This window comes from Choloepus didactylus, chromosome 8 (genome assembly GCF_015220235.1).
Source record: "Choloepus didactylus isolate mChoDid1 chromosome 8, mChoDid1.pri, whole genome shotgun sequence".
Lineage (NCBI taxonomy): Eukaryota > Metazoa > Chordata > Mammalia > Pilosa > Megalonychidae > Choloepus > Choloepus didactylus.
Window position 1 is genome coordinate 67,443,638 of NC_051314.1, and position 26,405 is coordinate 67,470,042.

The 26,405-nt window shown below is 40.2% G+C and overlaps 2 protein-coding genes across 5 annotated transcripts in view; one reads left to right on the forward strand and one right to left on the reverse strand.

Annotated features, from left to right (window-relative positions):
* Positions 1-26,405, reverse strand: part of XPOT (exportin for tRNA) — a 271,525-nt gene that overhangs the window by 42,646 nt on the left and 202,474 nt on the right. Inside the window, exons 1-3 of one of the 4 annotated variants that reach the window (XM_037845727.1) lie at positions 5,221-5,626; positions 2,983-3,060; positions 2,422-2,555 (exon numbers count right to left, since the gene is read on the reverse strand). In XM_037845727.1, the coding sequence (XP_037701655.1) occupies positions 2,422-2,555; positions 2,983-3,052 (204 nt within the window). In that variant the 5' untranslated portion in view covers positions 3,053-3,060; positions 5,221-5,626. Of the gene's footprint in view, positions 1-2,421; positions 2,556-2,982; positions 5,191-5,220; positions 5,627-26,405 lie in introns of those variants that run through there. The other 3 variants (XM_037845728.1, XM_037845726.1, XM_037845729.1) reach the window with 3 other exon arrangements.
* Positions 13,758-26,405, forward strand: part of C8H12orf56 (chromosome 8 C12orf56 homolog) — a 152,730-nt gene continuing 140,082 nt past the window's right edge. The window contains 2 exon segments of the mRNA XM_037847380.1: positions 13,758-13,781; positions 15,853-16,281. Of these exon segments, the coding sequence (XP_037703308.1) occupies positions 13,758-13,781; positions 15,853-16,281 (453 nt within the window).

The following is a 26,405-nucleotide window of genomic DNA, read 5'->3' on the forward strand; positions in this document are numbered from 1 at the left end:
GGAATCAATTTAGCAGGTCCTGATTAACAATTAAAACAAGAAAACAATAGAAAATATCAGAGCGCACTGCACTTAGCAAGAATAAATATTATTTTATGAAACTTGTTTTGGTTATATATGTATACACACATATATATATAGAAATATATATGTACATATACATACTGGGTCAAAATGTTAATTATTTTTTCCTTTGGGTTATAGGCAAAAAAAAAAAAAAAAAAAAGGCAAAAAGCCACTGTAATAAGTGATCGTTTCCTGTACTATGCAACTATATGAATGAAGAAATGCATTTTCATACATTTTAGTACCAGGTAAATGAAGATAATTGGATTGTGATCACCATATATAATTATTTAAGTTTAAGTAATGACTATCTTTAGAAATGTAATATAGGAATCCAGGCAGCTGTAAATAATCAAACAGTTGTTTTCTAAGAGCATTCCATGAAATTCCAGGGTTTCCTTAATAATAGTTCTGGGGCCAGGGCAGAGGATAAGGTAGAAGTCAATCATATATGTTGTGTAACCATCTAATATTTCACTTACTAAAAAAAACAAACAAAACAAAACCACACACACAAAGAGCAGGGGATTCAGCTACTAGAATAGTGAAAACCACTGATAAACCATTTTCTTTAAATAGGTTTTAAGCCAAGACAGGTGTCCTATGTTAAAAAAAAATAAGAGAAAATAATCTGGAAGTTTTTAACCACAGTCTTTATAGTCTAAATCCATGCATTACTAGAATGTTAATTTTTTTTTTAATTCTGCAGTGATGGTGAACAAGTCATAGCTTTCGTCACCTAGTTCTTCTACCCCACACCTTTTTTTAAGCATTATTGTCTTTTTAAGTGTCAACAGAATCAGTTCAGCTACTTTTACTGTCCACATAGACAACAAAGAACTACAAACAGACAATTGAGAAATTGTGACTGGCACTCATTTATCTTAACACCAAACTGAAATAAGTTGTCACTATTGAACTGTATCCTAAGGACTACTGGAATCCACGTTTCCTTAATATCCCTTCTTCATCCTAATTAATTCTGTTATTCAGGTTGGTTTAATGAGAAATCAAATTAATGCTGGACCTGGATATTTAACACATGCCTGTGACTGACAGAACCCATTTTTATTGATGAAAAGCATTAAGTTTTATATTAAAACCACTAAAAATGTATTGGTTTTACTTTTCTGAAAAAGAAAATCGTGGCACATTTTTAAAAAATCTGCCATCTGCTAGGATTTAATAAAAAAACAAAAAATTTCAAAAAAGGAAAATAAAACATAACAGGAAAGGCCATCTAATAATTCAACAAATAGTCAAAGGCTTTTCATTATTTTGAGCCTGCAATGCCAAGCTACCATAAAGATAAAATCTATAATACTTCTACTACGTGAGTAAAGAGTTTAAGGTAGGTAACTTAATTCACAAGGAAAGAAATATTTGTCTACTCACACAAGAGATGAACTTTTAGTCTTTGAATGTACTCACTAGTTTGATAGTAGATATTGATAGTAGATATCTACCGGCAAGTAGATATTTAAATCTCAATTCCTATTATTTTTCTGTATCTGCAGGGGTAGCTATTTAATAGTATGAGTCATGCACATGGTACTATGTTAAACTACTTGCAATTTCTGCTTAAAAGCAGAATACTGTGATGTTATTTGGTGACAGTGTTAATCTCCTTTAGCTCATCTATAAAAAAAATCCTTTGCTACAAAGAGTAGAAAGAGGAAGTGCCTCTTTCCTTCCACTTACCCTATAATTCTAAACGCCCACATGTCTTTAAAAAATTAATTATAGGCTTGCCTTTAGATGCTCCTTTTATCATTCAGCTACAGTCATGGTTATAGTCACAGACTACACTGTTTTAATTGTTTACATTTACCCAAATATTCGAGTACCTCATAAAAACATTATCCTTGGATTCCTTCTCATGTAATAATTTTACATAACTTATAACATGGGATACCATAACTTCTTATTTGTATGTCTGTCCGGACTAAATATCAAGAATGATACATGCAACACAGGAGTCAAACAACTTGTTTTAGACCAAGCCAAGCAATGGGAAAATAAAATACACATGTCTAATAATAAGGGAAAGTCCCTTCAAAGATCCGCCTTACAATTTTTAAATAATTAGAAACAATGCCTGATGTGGCATAAAGTTCTGCTTTGAATTAAATGAGACTTTAACTTGACTTCTGTTCAGCCAATTAAACAAACAGTAAATCTCTACACTTCCTATTTCTGTGTTCCGAATACATTTAAATACCTCAAATTTGTTTCTGGATCCATTTGTATTCAGATGAGACCTTTATCATCACAAATATTTTCTATTCAAGTCCTCTAATGCAAATCTGTTAACATACTTAAAAAAAAAAAAATGATTAAGCAGATTTAACTTACCCTTTGTCTAAAGTCTGAATCAGCATTTGGATTTAGCCCTAAAAGAGCCTGTTCATCCATCCCTGCTGCTATACTTGGAGTTTTCTGATCACAATAGGCGTGCTCTCTGATCCCACAGAAGAATCCACAAACATCTGCACACAAAAAACAAGGTTGAAAGAAAACAGTACTTGATAAACATAACAGATGTTTATCTAGAATATCATAACTTAAAAAAAAATCAGTCAAAGAAGTTTAAGTGTCTTGAAACGATTCACATTACAATTAAAATAAATTTTAAGAGAGAGTTCTAAGTTTGGAAAGAATGGGCCTAGCTTACCACTCCACTAATACATAATTTCTGAAAATCTGAAGTATGCCACTAAATTACCTAAGTTTTCTTACTCTTCAAAATCTTCAATGAAGTACAAAGAAAATAATTCTTTACAACTTTAAACAGGGGCATCTAATTTATACAATGTTGTTACTTGTTACCTCCAGCACTTTAAAGTGCAATTGTGCAACTATATTAGGTAAAAATATGACAAATCCAGAGTATCCCATTAATTAAAATATGCCTACTTCCACAAACTAATATTTCAAGCTTGACAACGGCTGACGGAAGAGTAACCTCAGTGTTCAATATCCTCATTGGGGTACCTAAGAAGTAGTTCAAGAGAAGTCAAAATAAAGAGTAAAGAGTAAGAAAGTAAAAAACTAGTCATTGAGCTTTTGCACAATGAGCTGGTTTTGTCGTTTACAGAACTCTACTCTTCTAGAAATTCTAGAAATGCGTTTCAAAAAATGTAATAGTAAATACAAAAATTGACAAATAATTCAATACTGCCTGCTCTGAGTATTTTACAGTCTCTGGAAAAAATGCTACAAATGAGCAAATGGTGTTATAGTTTATAGTTATATTACAAGTTATATATAAGCTATGTAAGTTATAGGAAAACAGACATGGTAAACAATTATCTAAACATGCAGAAATCGCTGAATCAAAATAATCCACTTTTTCACAATACAGGGTCTAAGATTCTCAAATAAGAACATGAGACCCAAAAGAATATTTATTTGGGCAAACACTAACAAACTCAAAATGATGTGTAAACAAGGCTTTAAAAAAAATTATCATAACCAAAAAGAAAATCAAGGCCTGAAGAGGCCGAGACTAATGAGGGGATGGGGGTGAGGAATGGTGAGGTCAGGATCAGATCCTGGTTATATGACCCCTAATATAGAGCACTTCAGATCTTCCCCCCAACTTTACAAAATCTGAGAGCACCTCCTATTACAGAAAAAAGCCCACCTGCCCGGTAAAGTTGTAAAGACTTCAATGAGACAAGGAATGCAAAGCATGGCCAGTACATAGTAGGCCCTCTATGGGTTACTTAAAATTCAGAGCTAGGCACATGGGGAGTGAGGAGGAAGAATAAGAAATAATTGGAGCATCTGGGTTTATCATTATAACATACTAGTAAATCAGCATTTTGAAAAGATGAGAAGGCACAAAAAAATAGGGGGTTTTTAAGTTTTTTTCCACCCCACGGTCAAAAAGACAATCTGATGAATGCTACACTTTCATTCTCTTCCACGAAAAATGGACGCATACAGAGAAAAGATAATTTCAGAGTTTCTATGGCTCTGAGATTGAGAAACCTTATAAAAGGTTCTTGAATTTGACATGATTGGGAGGAAATTACTTAAATTCGGTCAAGTCACTTTGATAATATCAACGGAAACAGCCTTGTGACCCTAAGGAAAAACATGGCTTCCTTGTGACCCTAAGGAAAAACATGGCTTGGTCTGACCAATAAACAACCTAAGGAAACCTAAATTTGTTAACAGTCGTCATTATAGAAAGAATCGCCCACAGAGAGGCCACTTGGATAACCAACCTGCAACGGAACATGGCAAATTACACGTATGCAAACCAGAAGTTACGCCCTGTACGAAAAGGTGACAACCTTCCTAGTTGTGCGTGAACACATGTTCCAACACAACACAGCTGTGCAAGCTTAAATATTTGTTATAATGGGGTAAACATCAATTACGCGTTTAGCAAAAGTTCTTGCGTGGGGTGAACGGAAGGCGAACAACAAACCTAAACCATAGAGCCCTAACTTTTCCACAATAGCCGGTAAGTCAACAATCAATTTGGAAAAATCCCTTCACACCTACTTAAGAGCGAACAATCCATACCACGCCAATAAGTCGCTTTAATAAATCGTAACTTCCCCTACTAACAACCAGTGCTTTCAACAAGTACTCGGCTTTTCTGGTTACAGAGACCACCACTTTTATCTACTCCTGCAGAATTGTGAGGAGGTGAACAAATGGAGTGCCCGTGTTGGCAAACTACTTCACAAAAATAATTCTCTTCCTTTTTGTCCTGGTGTGGGGGTTGGGGGGGGGGGGGCGAATCAAGTTTGAGAACCCTGCAGCTAAAACTCGTGGGACGTGAAATTGGCTTGGGGGCCACAAGCCAGGAGGTCCCTCCTAACCAGCCTTGCCCCTTTCCTTTCCCCCGCATCCCTCCCCCAAAGGAAGCCTCGTGGCAATTGGGGTGATGAAACACCCAGCAACGGGTGGCCACGCATTAGGGACGACGGCCTCGCGGCTGCAGCTCATACCCACCCCCAACCAGTCCGCCTAGCCCCGGGGTGTGTGGCCATGGAGGACCCCGGTCCGCAAACCTCCCCGAAGAGGAGAGTATCGAGGTTTCCCCGAGTCCGCCCGCCGGCCCGGCCAACTTCCCCGCAGCCTCGCACAGAATGCTCCGGGTTAGGGAGCCGTCGCTACCGGGCCCCAAATCACCTTCCCTATCACTCCATCCCGCCTCCCCGCCTGCACTCCCGAGGGCTGGTCAGCAGAGGGGAGCGACGCCGCACGCTGGGAGCGGGCAGGGTGGCCCTCGTCCTTGTCGCTGTCGTCCTCCGCCACGACCGCAGCACTAACTCCCGCGACCAAGCTGGCCGGGACCACACGCCTCTCGCCGCTCTGCGTCCCCTGGCGCCTTGTCTTGCGTGGTACAGGGCAAGCAGGAGAGCCAGTGGGCAGGTGGGGTTGGCGCCCCAATAAAGGAAAGACCGCGAAGGCAGGCTAACGCCGCCACCGCCGCTGAGTCAGCACGAAACGCGCCCCCCGCGTCGGCGCCGTGCTGGCCAAGGCCAGCAGTCTCACGGAGAGCGCGGACGGCAGCCCGCGGTCCGGGGCCAGTGGCCTACAACTCCCAGCATGCAACGTGTAGGAGGCGCTTCCGGGCGGCGGGGCGCAGAGCGTGCTCCATGGAGCTTGCTGGGAGACTGGGTCGCCGAATTCTGTGGAGCATGCTGGGATGGGGCATCCGGTCCTGAGTCCCGCCTCTGTCCCTGAGTTCTTGGCTGCGTTTGCGCGTGGTCTGAGGCGCTCGGGGTGGGTTTGCTGGGTCACTTTCCGTAAGAACTTGGTCAGGTAGTTGGTAGTGTAGAGCTACGGAAGTCAGGCTGACATGGTCCAAACCACGTGTGAGTTCGTTATTTAAATGATTTTATGTGGCCCTACGTGTCGAGAGACCAAGAGCTTTATGGCTCAATATTTCATTTTTATTGTTAATTATTCATTCAGTAGGTACTGAGTGTAGACAAGGTTGCAGTCACTGAAACTACAATGGAGAATCAGTAAAACGGAAAAATGGGAACAATGAAATTAACGTTAACAGTTAACAGCTACATTTATTTAGTGACTGTGCAAGACACTGTACAAATCATTTCATACATAAGAACATCTTGAATCCCTTTTGCATCACATTTGTAATTCACTTGTTAAAGTGTCAGGCTAGGGTTCCTGTCCATTTCTCTGTATCTCCAGAGCCTAGTACAATGCCCTGTAGTTATAATGCAAATGAATCATTGAATGGGTTATTACATGAGCTATGAGTCAACGATGATGGAGGCTCAAAACTAATCCTGGCTCAAAACTAATCCTGGTCTGAGTGGCTACAAAGTCTATAATATATTCAGTATATTCCACTGCCTCATCCTAAAGATTATGACCTTCCATTCTATTGTCTTTACATGCCATTTTCATTTGTAAATTTTTTTTTTTTTTTTTTTTTTGGTAAATGGTAGCCATTTATTTACATGTTTTCTAGTAACATTGGCCCTTTATGGTAGTTCAGAAACCTAGGATTGTAAAAATTGCTTTGAATTTTGGAAAACCTTATTTCAGACCAAATTAAGAAAGCACTTGGTGGAATGCAACAGAAGAGGTTTTGAGAGAAGTATTCAAATTGACCCTTCAGTATTCTAGCTTCCCCATGCATTCAAGTATGGATACTTTCTCATCTCAGACGAACATAAAATTCCAGTAACTGTCATTATTTTAATTTAAAGAATGTATGTTTGCATATGGCAATTCTTTTACATATTGATTGCCAACATTTACTAGTGTTTATTTTGTGCCAGACACAGTTCTAAGTGTTCATATGGTGTTCTGGTTGGCTAATACTCCTTTATAAAAAATACAAGAAATGGATTGGCTTTTATAAAGCAGGTTTATTTGGTTACAAAGTTCAGTCTTAAGGCCATAAAAGTGTCCAAGCTGAGGCATCAATAATAGGATACCTTCACAGGAGAATGGCCAGTGGTGTCTGGAACACCTCTGTTGTCTGGGAAGGCACGTGGCTGGTGTCTTCTTCCTGTGCTCCCAGGTTGTGTTCAAAATGGCTTTTTCCCAGGACATTTCTCCCTAGGCATCTGGTTTCTCTTAGTTTCTCCCAGGCAAACTCTGGAGTAGCAAAGGTCTACTTTCAATGGCCATCTTCAAAATATCTCTCTTGGCTGCAGCAGTGAGCTCCTTCTGTCTCACCTCTTATAGGGCTCCAGTAACTAATCAAGACCCACCCTAAATGGGAGGAGTCCATATCTCCATGGAAATAATTTACTCAAATGTTTCACCCACAGTTGATTGATTCACATCTCCATAGAAACAATCAAGATTCCAACCTAATCAACACTAATACATCTGTCCCCACAAGACTGCATTAAAGAACATGGCATTCTGGGGACATAATACATCCAAACTGGCACATACTGTAATCCTCACAACTCTATGAGGTCAGTACTATGATCCCCATTTTACAGATGAGGAAACTGAAGTGCAAGAAGTAATTTCTGGGATTCAAACCCACATAGTCTGACTCTAGAGTCTGTTCTAATTCCTGACTCTCAAATCAAGGCCTATTGAGGTTAATGACTTTGCTGAGCTATAGTACAGTACTAAGTCCATTCTTCTTCCTCTAAATGTGCTCAGGGGCCCTGTGCCAGTTTGAATGTATTGTGTCCCCCAAACGCCATTATCTTTGATGTAATCTTGTGTGGGCAGACGTTATCAGTTTTGATTAGATTTCCTTGAGTGTTTCTTTGGAGATGTGCCCCACCCAGCAGTGGGTGATGACTCTGATTGGATAATTTCCATGGAGGTGTTGCTCCGCCCATTCGGGGTGGGTCTAAGTTGATCAGTGGAGCCATATAAATGAGCTGACATAACAGAAGGAACTCAGTGCAGCTGAGAGTGATGTTTGAAGAGGTGCCACAGCCAAGAGAGACACTTTGAAGAACGCACAGGAGCTGCAGATGAGAGACAGTTTGAAGACAGCCGTTAAAAGCAGACTCTTGCTCCGGAGAAGCTAAGAGAGGATAAATACCCCAAGTGCAACTAAGAGTGACATTTTTGAAGAACTATAGCCTAGAGAGGAATGTCCTGGGAGAAAGCCATTTTGAAACCAGAACTTTAGAGCAGACGCCAGCCATGTGCCTTCCCAGCTAACAGGTTTTCCGGACACCATTAGCCATTCTCCAGTGAAGGTACCCAATTGCTGATGTGTTTACCTTGGACACTTTATGGCCTTAAGACTGTAACTTTGTAACCAAATAAACATCTTTTTAAAAAGCCAATCCATCTCTGGTGTTTTGCATTCCAGCAGCATTAGCAAACTAGAACAGGCCCTTTCTTATAACAACAAAACTTTACTTGTTCCTGCCTCCCTTTTCTTTCAGTCACTGGAGTACTTGAAAAAGTTATGGTAGATAACATTTATATAGTCCATTATGGTTTTTAATTTGTTCCTCTTAACCTCATGGGGAGAGAGTAGACATCATCATTATCATCATTGTTTTAAATTTACAGTTGAGGGAACCAAAATGGATCTATGTTAAGTAACTTATCCTAAGTCACACAGCTGGTAAATGGTGGCCTAGAACCCTGGACTCTTGATTCTAGATTTCTTATCTACAGTACACCATATTTGTTCCTTACTTTACTCTTCCATTTCCTCACTTCTTATCTTTTAGTCTCCTACTCCCAAAGCACTCTACTGAAATTCCTACAAATTACCCAGCCCTTTAGCCATTTTCATTCATTTATTCATTTCTTTCAACTTCTCTGTTGACTGTTTCCTTCCTTCTTGAAATTCTCTCCTCCTTTGGCTTCTGATCCTGTTACCGGACCAAGGCAGTGGATTCTTTTGCCCAATGCACTCAAATGACCAATTCCTGAGACACCAAGATTTCAAAGAGAGAAAGAGTTTTATTGTAAGGTGTGAAGCCGGAGAACAGATGGCCTATGGGTCCAAAATCTGTCTTCCTGAGCTGCAATAATTCTGATAGTTTTATAGTATCAAAAGATGGGCAGGTTTTAGGATAATGAGTACAATGGCCCCAGATGATGTAATTAGTAGAGATCTAATTATTGAGCATGCACAGATTGAATACATGCTTAGTCACAGAACATATGTAAGAAAAATGGCAGCCTTAATATGATGATGGGTGTGATTTTTAGTATTATAATGAAGTATAGATGATTTGTAGGTTAAAATCTAAGCTACTGCACATGTCAGGCGGGCCCATTTTGGTTAGACCCAGCTTCCATTATCAAGATAACTTTGGACTCGGGGTGAGTTAGTTCTGGGCTGATCCAAGACCCTTCATTAATAAACATTAGGGGCTGTCTTCAGTGATCATAAGACTTTAAAGTCAAAAAACTGGATAAATGGGTAGAAGTAAAGGTTAGTCACAAGGTTTTTTACAATCACAAGGGCACAAGATAAAGGCTATACAACCATTATCAGAGATCAAGGCAGCTGGATTACTGTTCAGGTTTCAGGTATTTCCCTCTGTCTACTCTAATATACCAGAAAGTAAAAAGGAATGTCTATATAATGATTCAGTAATCATAATAAGTCCTTAAATCCTAACTTTTCAGTTACAACCCTATATTATCCTCAAGCTCCTTTTAGTTTTCTGACTACTCCTTTGTCTTTTTCACTACATCCCCATTTTTGCTCTCCACAACATATCTTCCCCAAGGCTATGTCCTTAGCCATCTGGTTTTCTCTTTCTACACTCTTTCCCTCAGTAACATCCATTTCTACAGCTTCAATTCTCAATTCTATGAAGATGACTCCCAGTTCTATACCTCTGGTTCTAATATTCTTTACTCCCAATTTGTATTCCCATCCACCTACATGTCTCATCAGTACTTCAAATCTAACATGTCCAAAACCAAAGTTGTGATATTCCCCATAAAATATACCTCCCTCCTGAGGTGGCTATTTCTGCCAATACGTTGAATCACTCAAAAAAACTCAATGCCCTTAGAGTCATCTTTGTCTCCTTCATATTCAATGACCTGGTTAGATTTCAGGATGGTGTTGTTTATCACATTTATACTTTCTGTTCCAAGCCTTCCTTCTTCTACCTTAGATTAGACCCTCAAAGCTTCTTTCTTGGACTTACGTAAGTAGCTTTATTTAAGGCAATATATCCAGTACTTGCAATGACTATTGCTAGGCGGTAAGATTGTGGGTAATTTTTGTTTTCTTCCTTGTACCATTTTGATTTTTAAAAAATTCTCTACAGTAACTATGTAGTACTTTTATAATCAGAAAAGAACTAAAATAACAACAACAAAAAAGGACTGACTATAATAAAAGGCAGTTTCATTAATTCCTTGAACATTTACTGAATGCTACCTCTGACAAAGCCCTTCCAGATATCCTCAATCATCCTTATTTGATTGTTACTTTGATGTTGCTTGTTTTTCTTTAACCTCTTCTATGCCATTAATATGTTTTTGTTTTGTATTAAATTTGTGTGATTGTCTTACTCACCTATTAGACTGCTAATTCTTGAAGGCTTGCCCTGATTGTTTATGTATAATAATTTCTCACTAAATACATGTGAAATGTATTGAACTGAACAAAACATAGTACAATTGTGAGCTGATAACCACTAAGTCCTGTGTGAAATTCTCATGTGCTTCATTTCAACATTTGTTAAGCCTGTTGCCACAGTCATCAATGGACTTTTTGGGATAGAGAACAGTTGGAAAACAGGTCAAATATGCTTTAATGGTTCCAGGCCAATCATTGGTTTCTCTTAGAGGAACTGAGTATGAAGCAGGAAGACTGAGAGAAGCAGAATAGACCACTCAATATCAGAAAACTTTTTTTTTAATCCAAGGAATTTGCATGGTTCCTTAGACTTCATTGTAATATACCTCTGCTCTGTCAGCTGATTGTTAATTGTTGTGCCGGTTTGAGTGTATTGTGTCCCCCAAATGCCATTATCTTTGTAGTCTTGTGTGGGGCAGAAGTTTTCGTGCTGGTTAGATTTGCTTGGAGTGTGCCCCACCCAGCTGTGGGAAATAATTTTGATGAGATGTTCCCATGGAGGTGTGGCCCCACCCATTCGGGGTGGGCCTTGATTGGTGGAGCTATATAAATGAGCTGACTCAAAGAGAAAAGAGAGTGCAGCTGGGAGTGATGTTTTGAAGAGGAGCAAGCTTGCTAGAGAGGAACGTCCTGGGAGAAAGCCGTTTTGAGGCCGGAGCTTTGGAGCAGATGCCAGCTGCCTTCCTAGCTAACAGAGGTTTTCCGGAGGCCATTGGCCATCCTCCGGTGAGGGTACCCGATTGCTGATGTGTTGTCTTGGACGCTTTGTGGCCTTAAGACTGTAACTGTGTAGCGAAATAAATCCCCGTTTTATAAAAGCCAATCCATCTCTGGTGTTTTGCATTCTGCAGCATTAGCAAACTAGGACAGATTTTGGTACCGAGAGAAGTGGGGTGTTTTTGCTGCTGAGTTTGCAAATACCAAACATGTTGGAACGGCTTTTTAAATGGATAAGGGGGAGTTTCTGGAAGAGCTGTGAGGAGCTTAATAGAAAAGGCCAAAACTGCTTTAAAGAGACTGTTTGTGGAAATATGGACTCTAAAGATACTTCGGATGAGGCCTTGAACAGAGATGATCAATGTGTTGTTGTGAACTGGAAGAAAGGTGATCCTTGTTTTAAAGTGGCAGAGAATTTGGCAAAATTGAGTCCTGGTGTCAGACGGAAGGAAGAATCTGGAAGCAACAACCTGGAATACTTAGCTGAGGAGATCTCCAGACTACGTGTGGAGGACGTATCCTGGCTTCTCCTTGCAGCTTATAGTAAAATGCGAGCAGAGAGAGATAAACTTAGAACTGAACTCTTGGGTTCAAAGAAACCAGAAGTTGATGGCTTGGAAAATTACGAGCTTCCAGGGGGTGGAATCCCAGAAGCTACAGCCCAACGTGAGGATGTAACCAAACATGGAACCCAGCCACCATTTCAGTACAAGCCAGGATTGGAGATGGAATTATCCAGAAAGGATTTGTAGAAAGTCCTATTGTCTGATGGCTTTGACCCCTGCATGCTTCATGCAAAGCCGACAGAATTTTTGCGAGATCTTTATAGACAGAGCCATTGCCGGTCTGGACTGGAGGAGACAGACAAGGAAAAAATTAAAGGAAAAATCTCTTCAAAGACAGAGCCATGGAGGTTGAGGTCTGGAGACAGGAGGTCTCGGGCTGGGAGAGCGGAGCAGCCCACACGCATGGAAAGGGTGAGTTTGCCCTGGAGGTCGAGGGCGGGCTTTCCTCCTCGATGCTCTGGAAGAGTTTTGCCACCTCAGGTCCCAAAGAGGTTGGAGCACATTTCCAGGGAATTGGGGAGAGCCTGGCTGCCACCACACTGTTCTGAAGGGGTTGAGCGTGTGCCCCGGAGATGGAAGGGAATCTGGGAGCTGCCCCGAGGTTTGAGGAGGGTGGGGCCGAGAAGGTGGTCTCCCCAATGTGTGGATATGTTGGAGCACTCACCCAAGCGTTTGGAGAGGAACAGGCTGCCGAAAAGGCCCTTGGGAAGGGTTAGGCTCCCGCTCTCTCAAGCCCCAAGGATGCAACGTTTTTCTGTAAATGACTCTCAGACTTTGAAATCTAATGGAGTTTGTCCTGTGGGTTTTAGGAACTGTTTTGCTTCTGTTAACCCTGTTTTCCTTACTGTTTCTCCTTATGGCAATGGAAATGTTTATCCTATGAATGTCTCTCCTTTGTATATTGGAAGCATATAACTTGTTCTAAGTTCACAAATCCACAGCTAGAGGGGAATTATGCCTTGGGACTGACCATGCCTAAATTGATTTTGATGGGATTTTGTGCTTAACTTTTGTTACTGAAATGATTTAAGTTTTTGTGGTATTGTGGAATGAATGTATTTTGTATTTGGAAAGATAATGCCATTTTGGGTTCCAGGGGGTGGAATGTGCCGGTTTGAGTGTATTGTGTCCCCCAAATGCCATTATCTTTGTAGTCTTGTGTGGGGCAGAAGTTTTGGTGCTGGTTAGATTTGCTTGGAGTGTGCCCCACCCAGCTGTGGGAAATAATTTTGATGAGATGTTCCCATGGAGGTGTGGCCCTACCCATTCGGGGTGGGCCTTGATTGGTGGAGCTATATAAATGAGCTGACTCAAAGAGAAAAGAGAGTGCAGCTGGGAGTGATGTTTTGAAGAGGAGCAAGCTTGCTAGAGAGGAACGTCCTGGGAGAAAGCTGTTTTGAGGCCGGAGCTTTGGAGCAGATGCCAGCTGCCTTCCTAGCTAACAGAGGTTTTCCGGAGGCCATTGGCCATCCTCCGGTGAGGGTACCCGATTGCTGATGTGTTGCCTTGGACACTTTGTGGCCTTAAGACTGTAACTGTGTAGCGAAATAAATCCCCGTTTTATAAAAGCCAATCCATCTCTGGTGTTTTGCATTCTGCAGCATTAGCAAACTAGGACAATTGTCAATATTTAAATAGTCTGTATCCTTTAATACTAAGTGGAAGCACTAGGAGAATGCTTTCCTTAATCAGATCCTTTAAAAACTAGGTTCTATATACCTAGCACAGATGTCAAGTATCTTTCCATGCATAGATGTCTTTAGTTTCATGCTGGAGGATGGGAACCCTTGGGATCTTAGAACCACTGAGGAAGTACTTCTATTTTAAAACTTCCAGTCTCAAATCTCTGGAGGGTTCCCATGACCTACCAAATGTTTCTTGAGGTCGGTTGGATTTAGAAGATAAGGAATAAGTGCCTATCATGGCTGTATTTGTTTTACCTATCCACACAGAGCTTACCAAAAGATAAGAGAATATGAATATTTTAGAGTTCATAATTTATTGCCTTTTATCCTTATACCAACTCTAGAAAAGAGTCAGGGCAAATATTTTCATTTCACAGACGAAAAAATTGAGGCCCAGAAAGTCTGTGACTTTCCATAAGTCTCAGAGATAATGAGCAATAGAGTTAGAGCTCTACCTAGTTCTCCTGACTCCAAATCCAGTGCCCTTTCCCCTATACTGAATCTCTCTCCTTCAATCTGAACTTTGCTGTTACCTTGGCAACAGTATAGAGCACTGAGTGCCTGGAAACCATAATTCTGCCTTCTCTGTGTGCCAAAAAGTTAAAAATTTAACTGAAGTCACCTCAACCACCAACTCTCTTCTTTGTATACTTCTTTGTAACATTTGTTAAGCCAAATGCCTTTGTCACACAAGTTCATTCTGATGGCTTCTTGATAAACTGTCTTTTCTGGTCCCAGTCCAGTCATTCTGTTTTTCTTAGTCCCAGTTACCTGAGAGGAGGCAGGTGTGAAGCAGGAAGCCTGAGAGACATGGAATAGCAGCCTGAAGTGAGGCCTTTTCACCTGCTTGGGCCTCAAATTTCACCTCTGATGTTGCCAGTTGACTCATCAGCTCTTGTGAGGTATGGCTATTCAGCAGAGGTGATGGGCCCTTACATTGTCAGTTGTTTGGGGCAACAAATTCTACTTAGAATGGTTTAGATAGGGAATAGTCTTTATTTTAAATATCCATGCCACTGTGGCTCATTTTTCATCCCATTATGAAGTTGTGAAGAGTCAGATAATGCCCAGAGGTATGATCAGATCCTAAGAAAACTTTAAATGCTAGGTCATTTAAGATTTTTGCCAGCAGGTGGCATGTCTCTCCTCACTCACCAAGTAGCATCTCTAAGAAAGGAAACACTATTCCTATTTTTTGCTGCTATTGACATCCTCCCAATCATCTTATGCTTAAGTTTAACAAGACCCAAACATTTCTCCTCAGTTTCCTTTCATAGCAGTTTTATGCTAAAATATGTTTATAACTTTTAATGTATACCCTCTTTCCACAAAGTATTTGAGATGGCTTACAACATACAGTATATGATAGTAAATATGAGGAACAGGAGAATATAAATTGGAATAAAGAGTATCAAATATGATTCAGGATTGCAGGTATCTGGAGAAAAAAAGAAAATACTTTATATGGTTTTTATTACCAGGTCTTTAGATGAACATGGAGGGGAGAGAATGACTTTTCCAGCACTGAAAAAAAAATGAAAGTTTTCACCCAGGATTATTGGAGCTAAGATTCTATAAGTGTGCCTATCTCATGTCCCTAATGCAATTAATAATAAGTTAGTCCAGGCGTGTAAAAATTAAGGAGTACTTTTATTATCCTGCAGTCTCAGGGTTATGCAGTCAGCAATCATCAACTTTCCAAGATGCCAGCCTCACTCATTCATTCATCTTACATAATTGAGCCCCAACTGTATACCAGGCCTTGTTTTGGGCATTGGGAACACAAACATATCCATTAGATAGGCTCGGGTGTGCCCAAATCAATTTATAACATCCCTTTTCTCCGAGAACTTTTAACTGGTTGGAGAAAAAAGATCTATCTTTATACCCATGAAAAAATGAGCTATACCAGACAGTGTTAAAATCAAATGTCAAATCTGTGATCGGTCTTATTGGGATTCTAGGATTGTTCTACCTACTTAAAAATAAATTGGTAAATTCCATCTCGTTCAAAATCTAGGAAATTATTTCCCTCACAGGAAATCGGATTAAAACTGCAGCTTCCTATCAATAAAGTTGGAAAGGGACGGCGTGGTCCCCAATCGCTGGAGTAGGTGGAGGTGGGGGTAAGCGTGAGGGAAGGGCAGGGAGGACCCCTAAATTTTGGCCCCGCACCCCCAGAGTCCTTCGCCAGCATTAACCCGACGTCCCTGTCAACCCCGAGCTGAAGGAACAGCGTTTTGCCCCGCCCGCTGTTATCCGTAATTAGGATTGGGGAGCGGAGCACGGATTGCAGGCAGTCAGACCCAGGAGTCCGGCCCTTAAGTTGGAGGCTCCGCTCCCAGCTCCTGGGGACAGGCGGCCGCCGCAAGGCGGGCGCGCTTTGTGGCGTGCGCGGGTTCCAGGGCGGGAGGCGTGGAGGCGGGGCGGGGCCTCAGAGGCGTCCGCTGTCCCCCACACTCTGCCCGGCTTCCCAGGGCGCACGAACAGCCGCCTGGACTCGTTCCTGCGGAGGCACCTGCCGCCCCAGGTCTACGACGCCATCCGCGCTTATGAACCATGCGTCGTGGTGTCTGATTCAGAAAACTACACTTTCAAGTTCGTGGTGCTCAGCGACCGGCTCATCTACCTGACCGAGAACCCGCCCAAGTCCATCCGGCGGGTCGTGGCGCTGCGGGACGTGCGGGCCATTGACCTGGTGAGAAGGGCGGGCGGATAGAGGTGCGGGAGAGTAGCGCGAACCCACTTCTCGGGCACCCCAAGCCCAGCCCTCCTGCGCGCGGGAAGGAGGATAAGGAATAACTTCCCCATCCCACCCTGGACTCCCCTACTCTCCTTTACTCAGTTCAGTACAAGAGGCCACATAAGGAAACTGGATTGCTATATGCACTCCAAATAAAGATGCCTTTCCATTCTTATTGTGTATACCCTCTCCCCCGTCCCCTACGCCGCCCCACCTCTCGCAGAGCCAAGGGTTTGAAAACACGGCCTTCCATCAAAAATATTCTTTAAAGTAAGCCCTTCGTCCATTAAGCACCTAGTCTGTGCCAGGCACTGTGCTAGACCCTGAGGATTTAAAAACGAAACAAGGCTCCTTCTTGGAAGCAGTTGTGGGACAGACAGAAAGCCAACACCATTACAAAAATGCCATGTAATAAGTGCTATTATGCCTTATTTACTTTTTTTTTATCCCCAGAGAACATGGCAGGTGCTCAGTATGAATAAGTGAATGAATAAATGCATTAATGAGATCTACAGACTGGGCTCAGGGCATGCTGGGAAAACTTCCTGGAAGGCGTGACATCAGAACTGAGACTTGAAGGAGATACAATCTGGCACCAGCCACACCTATCCTAGTTTTTAGTGTGTTGCTACTGTGTCACTTTCCTCCAGGAATAGATTTACCTTATAAACTAGCAGCAGATTGGAAACACAGCCTCCTCTCTCCAACTACTATTTTTTCCCCTTTGGCTCCCATTGTCTGAGCTGCTCTCCAGGTTTGTTTTTCCTCTTTCCACTGGGGACAGGTGTCTAGCCTAGTTTTTCTTTCCCTTGACTGAGTCTCTGCATCCACAAGGGAGAATTTGGCTCCACTCTTGGAGCTGTTTTACCAAGAGAATCATAGCTTGTTTTGAACATATCCATAAGAAAAGGAATAAAAGTAAGTGAGAAAATTAAATGCTGTTTCTACTCAAACATCTGTGGCTAATATCACTGTGCAAATTTACCTTGCTTTTTTTTTTTTTGAGTAAAAGTTCAAAGAACAATTTTGCCTCTTTCCTCATGACCACTATTTTCATTCTTGAACTAAAATTTTAAAATTTCCTTCAGTGAATATTTTTTAAAAACATTAAATGTTCAACTTTTAATAGTGTTTCCAATGTAAATATTTATTGTTTTGACAAAAAAAGTAATGATTTTAGGATGTTGTTGCTCTCCCCAAAAAGAGTTGGTATATGTATTTAAGAAGTTGTTTATATCTTTCTTTTTAAGCCATCAGAATCTGAAAAGTACAGTAAAGCTCCTTTAGGCTTCCTACAGGAAGGCATAACAATTTATTTGGTCACATTTTATGTACAAGGTGTACCTTTCAGATATATACAAGAATGTGTAATGTTTGTAAATGTGCTGAACAAATAAAAAGGTTTCAGCATTGTTGATAGTATTGAATGCCCATCAATATAGTTTAACGTTGGAAGTCGTGGTAGGCAGAATAATGCCCCTCCCCCCAAACAATATGCATGGCATAAATCCCTGGAAGGTGTGAATATGTTATATTACATGGCAAAGGAGAATTACAGTTGCAGATGAAATTAAGATTGCTAATCAGCTCACCTTAAAATAGGGAGATTATCCTTATTCTGTATTATCTGGGTGAACCCAGTGTAATCACAGGGTCCTTAGGAGTGGAAGAAGGAGGGAGAAGAAGTTCAGTGGCAGAGTGATGCAATGTGAGGAAGATTGGGTTGGCCATTGAAGGGTGGAAGGGAGCCAGGAGCCAAGGAATGTGAGCAGTATCTACAAGCTGAAAAGGCAACAAAATGATTCTCCCCTAGAGCCTCCAGAAGAACACAGCCCTGCTCCCACCCTGACTTTAGTCCAGTGAGAAACATTTCAGACCTTGATTTCTAAGGAGAATAAATTTGTGTTCTTTTAAGTCACCAAGTTTGTGGGAATTTGTTAAAACAGCAAGAGGAAACAAATATGTTCCTTATTGTTTTTTAAAAGAGTTAATCTTTTAAAAATTATTGTTTAGGGAGAAATAAATAAAATCAAACCAAGCTCTTGTGCTGAGTTTTTATAAAATAGTTCTAGGACAACTACAGCTTCACAGAGTGTTTGAAAAATGGGTTTCACTGAAGAGCTTCCCCTATTACCAATTAATAACCACAGATGCAGTTGGTTAGTCATCCCTCTTTGAATACAGGGTCCATCCTCAATACCACAATGTGTACAATTTTCTTGTTTTCTGTTTGATATCATGCATGATCTTCCTTCTATCCCTGCTCAGTCACTTCAATTAAATTATTTTACTTCCAGGCTAGTTTTGTTTTTTTTTAAGAACCAGTTCCTCCGTCCTTGAAAGATAAACTATTTAATCTCCTTTTTCACTAGGGTGCTATCCTCTTTCTCAGGCCCGTTCTGTAGACATACTTTCCCATTCTCAAAAGTTTTCTCATTTTACTGTACAAGTTTGTCTTCTTGTTATGTAACTTTCAGTTGGCTCAGGTTTCAAATGTGCCTTTGTTCTTATTCATGCTTAGCATGTGTACTTCATTAAAGCTCTTTAGCAAACCAGTCCTTTATGCCTCTGGGACTCAGCCCTCCCTGTTAGTTGTTAGGCCAGATTCCTTTATTTTAGTTCAAGCACAGTCACACTTCAGGAAAAAATTGGCAAATATTCAGATCAAATCCCATTCTTCCTCCTAAGGAAAAAAAATGAAGGGAAGAGCAACAAAAAGTTTGACTAGACAGCTATACATGTTTTGGAGAGGGTTACAAGTAAGATTTCCTTTCCAGCAAATGAAGAGCTTAAAGTGCACTTGGGGAGATCCCAGTAGATGTTTGATATGGTTCATCTCAAAGAAAAAGTTAACAATGTTGCATGGGCAGAGCCTTTATAAAAGGGTGACATTTTCTTTAAAAGTTACTTTTGAAAGAATTCTTTAAATGTTTGCTCTTGTATGTGCCACAAAACACAATTCTTTAAGCCTTTCTAAGATTAGACATACAGTTTTTAAATGTGAGAACCAAATACCCAGAACAATTTATGAATGTCCTATGGATTTACCTGCCTTGAGAGGTATCCCATCACCTATATATGAAAAAAAATCTGTCAACTCCAGCAGCCCTTCTAGCCATTTCCTCTTTCTCCTTGTCCTTTCACATCCCCCCACCCCCACCCCAGCACTCCTACCCACTTCCCATCCCCGGTGAATATCTGTTCTTCAGTGATTCAGGCTCTGCCTGGCCTGTTTACTTGTGGTGAACATCTCCAACTTCAAGGTTGTTCAGCTCTTCACCTTTACAGTCTGCTCTTTCAACGTTAATGATCCCATAGCATTCTTTTTTTCACTCATATTTATTGAACACCTACTTTTTTTTAAATTAAATTCAGTTTTATTGAGATATATTCACATACCATAGAATCATCTATGGTGTACAATCAACTGTTCACAGTACCATCGTATAGTTGTGCATTCATCACCCCAATCTATTTTTGAACATTTTCCTTATACCAGAAAAACCAAAAATAAGAATAAAAAATAAAAGTAAAAAAGAACACCCAAATCATACCCCCCCATCCCATCCTATTTTTCATTTCATTTTTGTCCCCATTTTTCTACTCATCCATCCATATGCTGGATAAAGGGAGTGTGAGCCACAAGGTTTTCACAATCACACTGTCACCCCTTGTAAACTACATTGTTATATAATCATCTTCAAGAGTCAAGGCTACTGGGTTGGAGTTTGATAGTTTCAGGTATTTGCTTCCAGCTGTTCCAATACATTAAAACCTAGAAAGGGTCTATATAGTGTGTAAGAGTGCCCACCAGAGTGACCTCTTGTCTCCATTTGAAATCTCTCAAATAGTGAAACTATGTCGTTTCATTCTGACCCTTTTGGTCAAGAAGATGTTGAACACCTACTTTTTTCTAGGTAGTCTAAGACGAATAATACCATATCTTTTCTAAAGGGGGAAGCAAACATGTAAACATATAGTTCAAAACAGTAGCATCTCCAACAGAGGTATTCCTATGAATCTACAAAGGAGAAGCCACCACCTTGAAAAAAATTAATCTGTCTGTGCTTCAGTTTCTCCATATGTAAAACGAAACATGTATCTACTTCTTAGGGTAGTTTTGTGAAGATAGAATGAGATAATTCATGTGATGTATTTAGCACAGTGTATAGCTCAGAGCACACAATAAGAAGTTGTTAATAACTTTCCAGAAGCAAGATGGGATTCTGAAGAACAAATGGTATATTTCTAGGCAGGCACTGTGAACTTATGTTCATTATAGCATTTCACTCATTGCTTTATAATTAGCTGAGCCCATTTCTGTCTCCACCTAATATCTTGAGCTTATCCATTAACAGGCCTGGGGCTCATTATGTGTTAACTGAATGGACAAATGTTTAATGAATGCAATGTTCATATTTGGTTGATTTACAGTTTGGGGCTTTTTAAAAAAGTCAAATTATTTTTTCAGATTTTATTATTACATTTGTGTTAGCTAAGAGATGGAGAGTTGGGAAGTCCTGTACATTTATATTTGATCAGAGAATAAATTGGTACAAGTTTGGAAAGCCATTTGGCAGTATCTAATAAAGTTGTATACTGTATCTCTTACCCTTCAGCAATTTCAATCCAAGTATATGCCCAAAATGTGCAGAAGGAGACATATTCAAGAATATTTATAATAGCAGTGTTTGTAATAGAAAAAAACTAAATGTCCATCATCAGTAGAATGTGTAAAATAAAGGCTATGTAACAGTGAAATGAATGAATTATATGTTTGTACCAATATGGATGTATTTCAATAACAAAATGCTGAGTGGAAAAAATGTTGCAGAAGGCTATATATGATGTGATGCGAATGATATAAAAATATGCAAAATACTACATGGTTTAGGGATGCATGTATTTAGTAACAGTCTAAAAGCATTAATAGGAATGATAAATATCAAAAGAGTGGTTACCTCTGGAGAGAGAAGGTGAGTTCAGAAATGGGAGCATGAGACTTTCTTTAAAAAATCAGAAGCAAATGTTCTCACAAATATTGAGGACTGGCAGTTTGGTGTGCCAAGCCCCCTATCTCAGGACTTGCCCTTATGAAGCTCGCTACTGCAAAGGAAAGGCTAAACCTGCTTGTAGTTAGTTGTGCCTGAGAATCTCCCCCTGGGTGCCTCTTTGTTGCTCAGATGTGACCCTCGCTCTCTAACTTAGCCAAGGCAGGTGAACTCACTGCCCTCCCCTCTACGTGGGATCTGACTCCCAGGGGTGTAAATCTCCCTGTCAACACAGGATATGACTCCTGGGAATGAATCTGGACCTGGCATCGTGGGATTGAGAACATATTCTTGACTAAAAGGGGGATGTGAAATGAAACAAAATAAAGTTTCACTGGCTGAGAGATTTCAAATGGAGTCAAGAGGTTACTCTGGTGGACATTCTTATGCACTATATAGATAACCCTTCTTAGGTTTTAATGTATTGGAATAGCTGGAAGTAAATACCTGAAATTATCAAACTCCAACCCAGTAGCCTTGACTCTGGAAGACTATTGTATAACAATGTAGCTTTCAAGGGGTGACAGTGTGATTGTGAAAACCTTGTGACTCACACTCCCTTTATCCAGTGTATGGATGGATGAGTAGAAAAATGGGGACAAAAACTGAGTGGAAAAAATAGGGTGGAATGGGGGGATGATTTGGGTGTTCTTTTTTACTTTTATTTTTTATTCTTATTCTTGTTTTTTCTGGTATAAGGAAAATGTTCAAAAATAGATTGGGGTGATGAATGCACAACTATATGATGGTACTGTGAACCACTGATTGTACATTATAGATGACTGTATGATATGTGACTATATTTCAGTAAAACTGAATTTAAAGAAAACCAGAACACAGGGGTGTTCATTATAGTCCCTCTGCTATTTTTCATGTTCAAATTTTAAAAGTAATGTTCTTTGTTTGCCCTTGAGAAATTTCCATTTTTAATTCATATTTGAGGACTGAAACCCTGGGTCTGGAAATGACTAGCCATTCATGTCTCAATTATCAGTGATAATGGAGACTAGAGTGAATGCAATTAAAATCCCTGGAGGGTGGAATTTTTAAAAATCTCTGCCTTTAGCTGTCCATTTCCACTAAAGACTTATCTAGAATGGACTGATCTAGGTTCATTCCCTCATTATCCCTAAAATCTTTAAATCAAGCTTTTAAGATGCTAATGAGAAAAGGAATGGCCAAACAGGAGAGGGGAGACCAAAAGGAAAGAAAGGGCAAAGAGAAATGAATAAATGCTAAGGAATTTAACAGTCCTAAGAGCTGAATGTAGCATTTACAGTTAAATAATGGAACTAGGGTAGAGTTACTGAGGAAATGGATTTTTCCATGCAGTACACAAATCTGATCACATGACATTTTTACTTAACCTTTCAGTGAGTTGTCCTTAGGATTAAAATGCAAACATCTTCATGATCCAGTCCCTGCTCACACTGCAGCCTTGTACTTCATCCAACCCCCTCTGCATTTCAGCCACATGAAAGAACATTTGCAGATGTCTGGCCATGCCAGGCTCTCTTCTTCCTCTGGACCTTGGCAGAAACTGTCCCCTCTGCCATAACTCCTCCCTGCCCCTTCCTATTACTTGACCAAACCAGCCCTTCCAGACACCCACCCTTATCTCCATCCTCCCATCTTGTCCTGTGCATGCTGCACTGTTAGCACTAGTCATAGTTAGTCTCTCTAATGTAAGTGTGTGGGCTTGTCCATCTCCCTTCCAGCTTGGGAATTTGAGGATCTGGACTGTTTCTCTAGCATGTAGCACAGTGCCCACCACATAGTAGGCACTTCATAAAACAAGTTAACTAATTATAACTAATAATTATGGGGCACCTACTATGTGTTAGGCACTGTTCTAAGCATTTTACATGTATTCTTTCTATCTTAACCCAAAAATGGTTTCTTTTGTGCTTAGCAGAAGTATGTTCAAGTTTCTATTTTAGTATTTAATATATTGTATTGTGATGCCCCACTGGGATATTAGAGTTCGAATAGAGGAATTGCCGGGCCTTATCTAGCTATGTGTGTTTACAAAAAGCATTGGTGGCACTCAGTTAATATTTGATGGAGAGATGAAATAACGAAACTCAAAATGCTCATGATTCCTTTTGCTACAAAATAGTGGTTTCAGTTCTTGTTTGACATTATATACCCTCTCCTCCAAAACCTGAGCATCTAGTTTGTATGACTGTATCTCTCCCAGACCTTTCCCTGCCCAACTTTTTTTTGAAGCTCAGCGTTTTTTGTTTTTTGTTTATTTTTTTCCTCTTTATTCTAAACTCTTCACCAACTTTACTTATTTTTTTCTATTCCTGAACTACTCTCTACCCCAGAGGTCAGCAAGCATTTTCTTTAAAGGGTCAGATAACAAACACTTGGGGCTTTATGGGGCTCATATGGTCTCTGTCCTATATTCTTTTTAAAAGAAACTATCATTTAAAAATATGAAAATCATTCTTAGCTTGATCAAAAACAAGTCACAGGGCATGCTGTAGGGGCAGCTGTAGCTTGCTGACTGACGGCTGCTTACTCCCTTTTCCAAATCCTACACATTTTCTAGGTTAAGCCCAAGTCATTCTTTTTCTAAACAGCTTTTTCTTGACTGATCCCATGAGGACAGGTACTTTGGTCTATTTTGTTCATTGCTAAATCTCCAGTTCCTAGAATATAGCCTGGCACAGATAAGATGTTCAATAATATTCATTGACTATTCAACATAATCTGTCTCTCCTTGTCTCTGAATTTATCTCTGACATCTTCAATCAAGCTTTTAAGATGCTAATGAGCAAAGGAATGGCCAAACAGAAGAGGGGAGATCAAAAGGAAAGAAAGGACAAAGAGAAATGAATAAATGCTAAGGAACTGAACAGTCATATACATTTTGGCATTTAATAATACATTTCTATACAGTTTTTACTTATTACCTGTGTATACTTGGTCATGTTACTGAAACAACTCTATGCCCCAATCTCCTAATCTGTAAAATGGAAATAATATTGCTTCCTTCGAGTTGTTGGGAGGATTAAATGAATTAATAAATATAACATACTAAAAATGATGCTTGGCATATGGTGACAGCTACATAATATTGGTTATTAATATTCTTTATTCACATATATTAAGTCAATTATTGTTCACTGTGGGTCTGTAAGATCATATTAGTATCATATCCTCTTTTCAAGTTGGGACACTTGGCTTTAGGAGATTCGGTAAACTGGGAAAGAAAATAAATTTTTGTTGAATACCATATAATAATGAATTTGGTCTTCAAAAAGAGGTCTGGCCTTTATCCTGGGTCCTGGCAGGTAACCTCTAAATCTCTGTATTTCTCATGATAATAGTATCTTTGTTATTAATGGTGGGCCCCAGAGCATACCTGATAGTTTATGCTAAGGAATGGCAGGGTGGGCCCAGCTATACTTGTAGTCTTAAGGGGTTAGGAGCTAGCCACACCCTGTGATTACCCTGTGATTAGGGGTTTGGGGCTTTCAGCTACTTCTTATCAGCCCAATGCTCCAGGAAGAGGTAGGGGGCTAGAGACTGCGTTCACCACGTGGCACTGATTCCACCAGTCATGCCTAAGTAATGAAACTCCAATAAAAGCTCTGAAGTTCGAGGGGGCTTTCATGATTGATAATACATATCTATGTACTGGGAGAGTGACACATTCCATGTGAAGAGGACACGAAAGCTTGCGCCTGAGGCCCTATGTGTCCATTCTTTTGACTTCTGGTTTGTATCCTTTTTGCTATAATAATACTAATCATCAATATAGTACTTTTCTGTGCTCAATGAGTCATTCTAGTGAATGATGGAACCTGAGGGGGTGGTGGGAAACCCCGGACTTGTAGCCAGTTGGTCAGAAGTGAGGGTGGCCCTGGGAACCCTTGAGCTTGGGACTGGCGTCTGAAGGGCAGTCTTGTAGAGGATTCCTTTCAACCTGTGGAGTCGGACCTAAGTCTGCTTAGAGTCAGAATTGTAGTTACTATAGTCATTAAATTCATTTGCAAGCACTGATTATGTATGTGATGTTTTAAGATACATTATTTACTCTTCCTGAAAATTTTGTCCAGTAGATATCTCAAATTTAATATGTTCAAAACAGAATTCCTGATTTCCACCCCCTCACCTGGTCCTCTCTTAGTTTTCTCTATTTTAGGAAATGACATTATCTTCCATCATCCTTGACAGTATTTCTCTCACTACATCAAACCCATCAGCATATCCTATTGACTTGTCCTCTAAAATATATCCAACTCTGACCCATTTTCTGATGCTGCCTATCTAATCCCTATTCTAGACTACTGAAATTATATCCCTCTTCTCATTCAAAATCTCTAGCAGTTTCCAAACTCCTTCTTGCCTATAAGGGACTCCATGATTTGACCCCTCCATCTCTCTGACTTTTCTATTCCTCAGGGCCATTGCACTTGCCATATCTGGAACACTCTTTCTTTGGATCGTCATAGGGTTGGTTCCTTTTTGTCAATTATGTTTCAGCCCAAATGACACCTCCTCAGGGATGCCTTCTGTGACCATCCAATCTAAAATACTATCCCATTATACTCATCACACTCATTTTTTTTTCAAAGCACTCATGACTATCTGCATTATATGAAATTAAGTCATTTACTGATTGTTATTATTTATCTCCCATAGTAAATTTGTAAGCTCCACTAGAGCAGGACCTTGTCTGTCTTATCACTGAATCACTGTGCATAGTACCCTCCCTGGCACATAGCAGATGGTCAATAACCATTTGTCTACCCTTGGAAAAATGAATGAATGATTGAATGTTCAGACCCATCACCCAGTTTAACTCTCACAGAGGAAGATCATATTTCCTTCGTTTGCATTGTTGAAGTCTCCCAGACTGACAACTCGTCACATTAGCCAGCTAATGGCAGAGCCAGAATAAAATCCCACAGTTCTCCTGATGCTCATGTTCAGCTAATCATCACACTTCCTTTGTGCACGTATGAGATGATTATTGTGTAGCTTAGTTGCATCATGCATTTTGAGAGGTAGTAA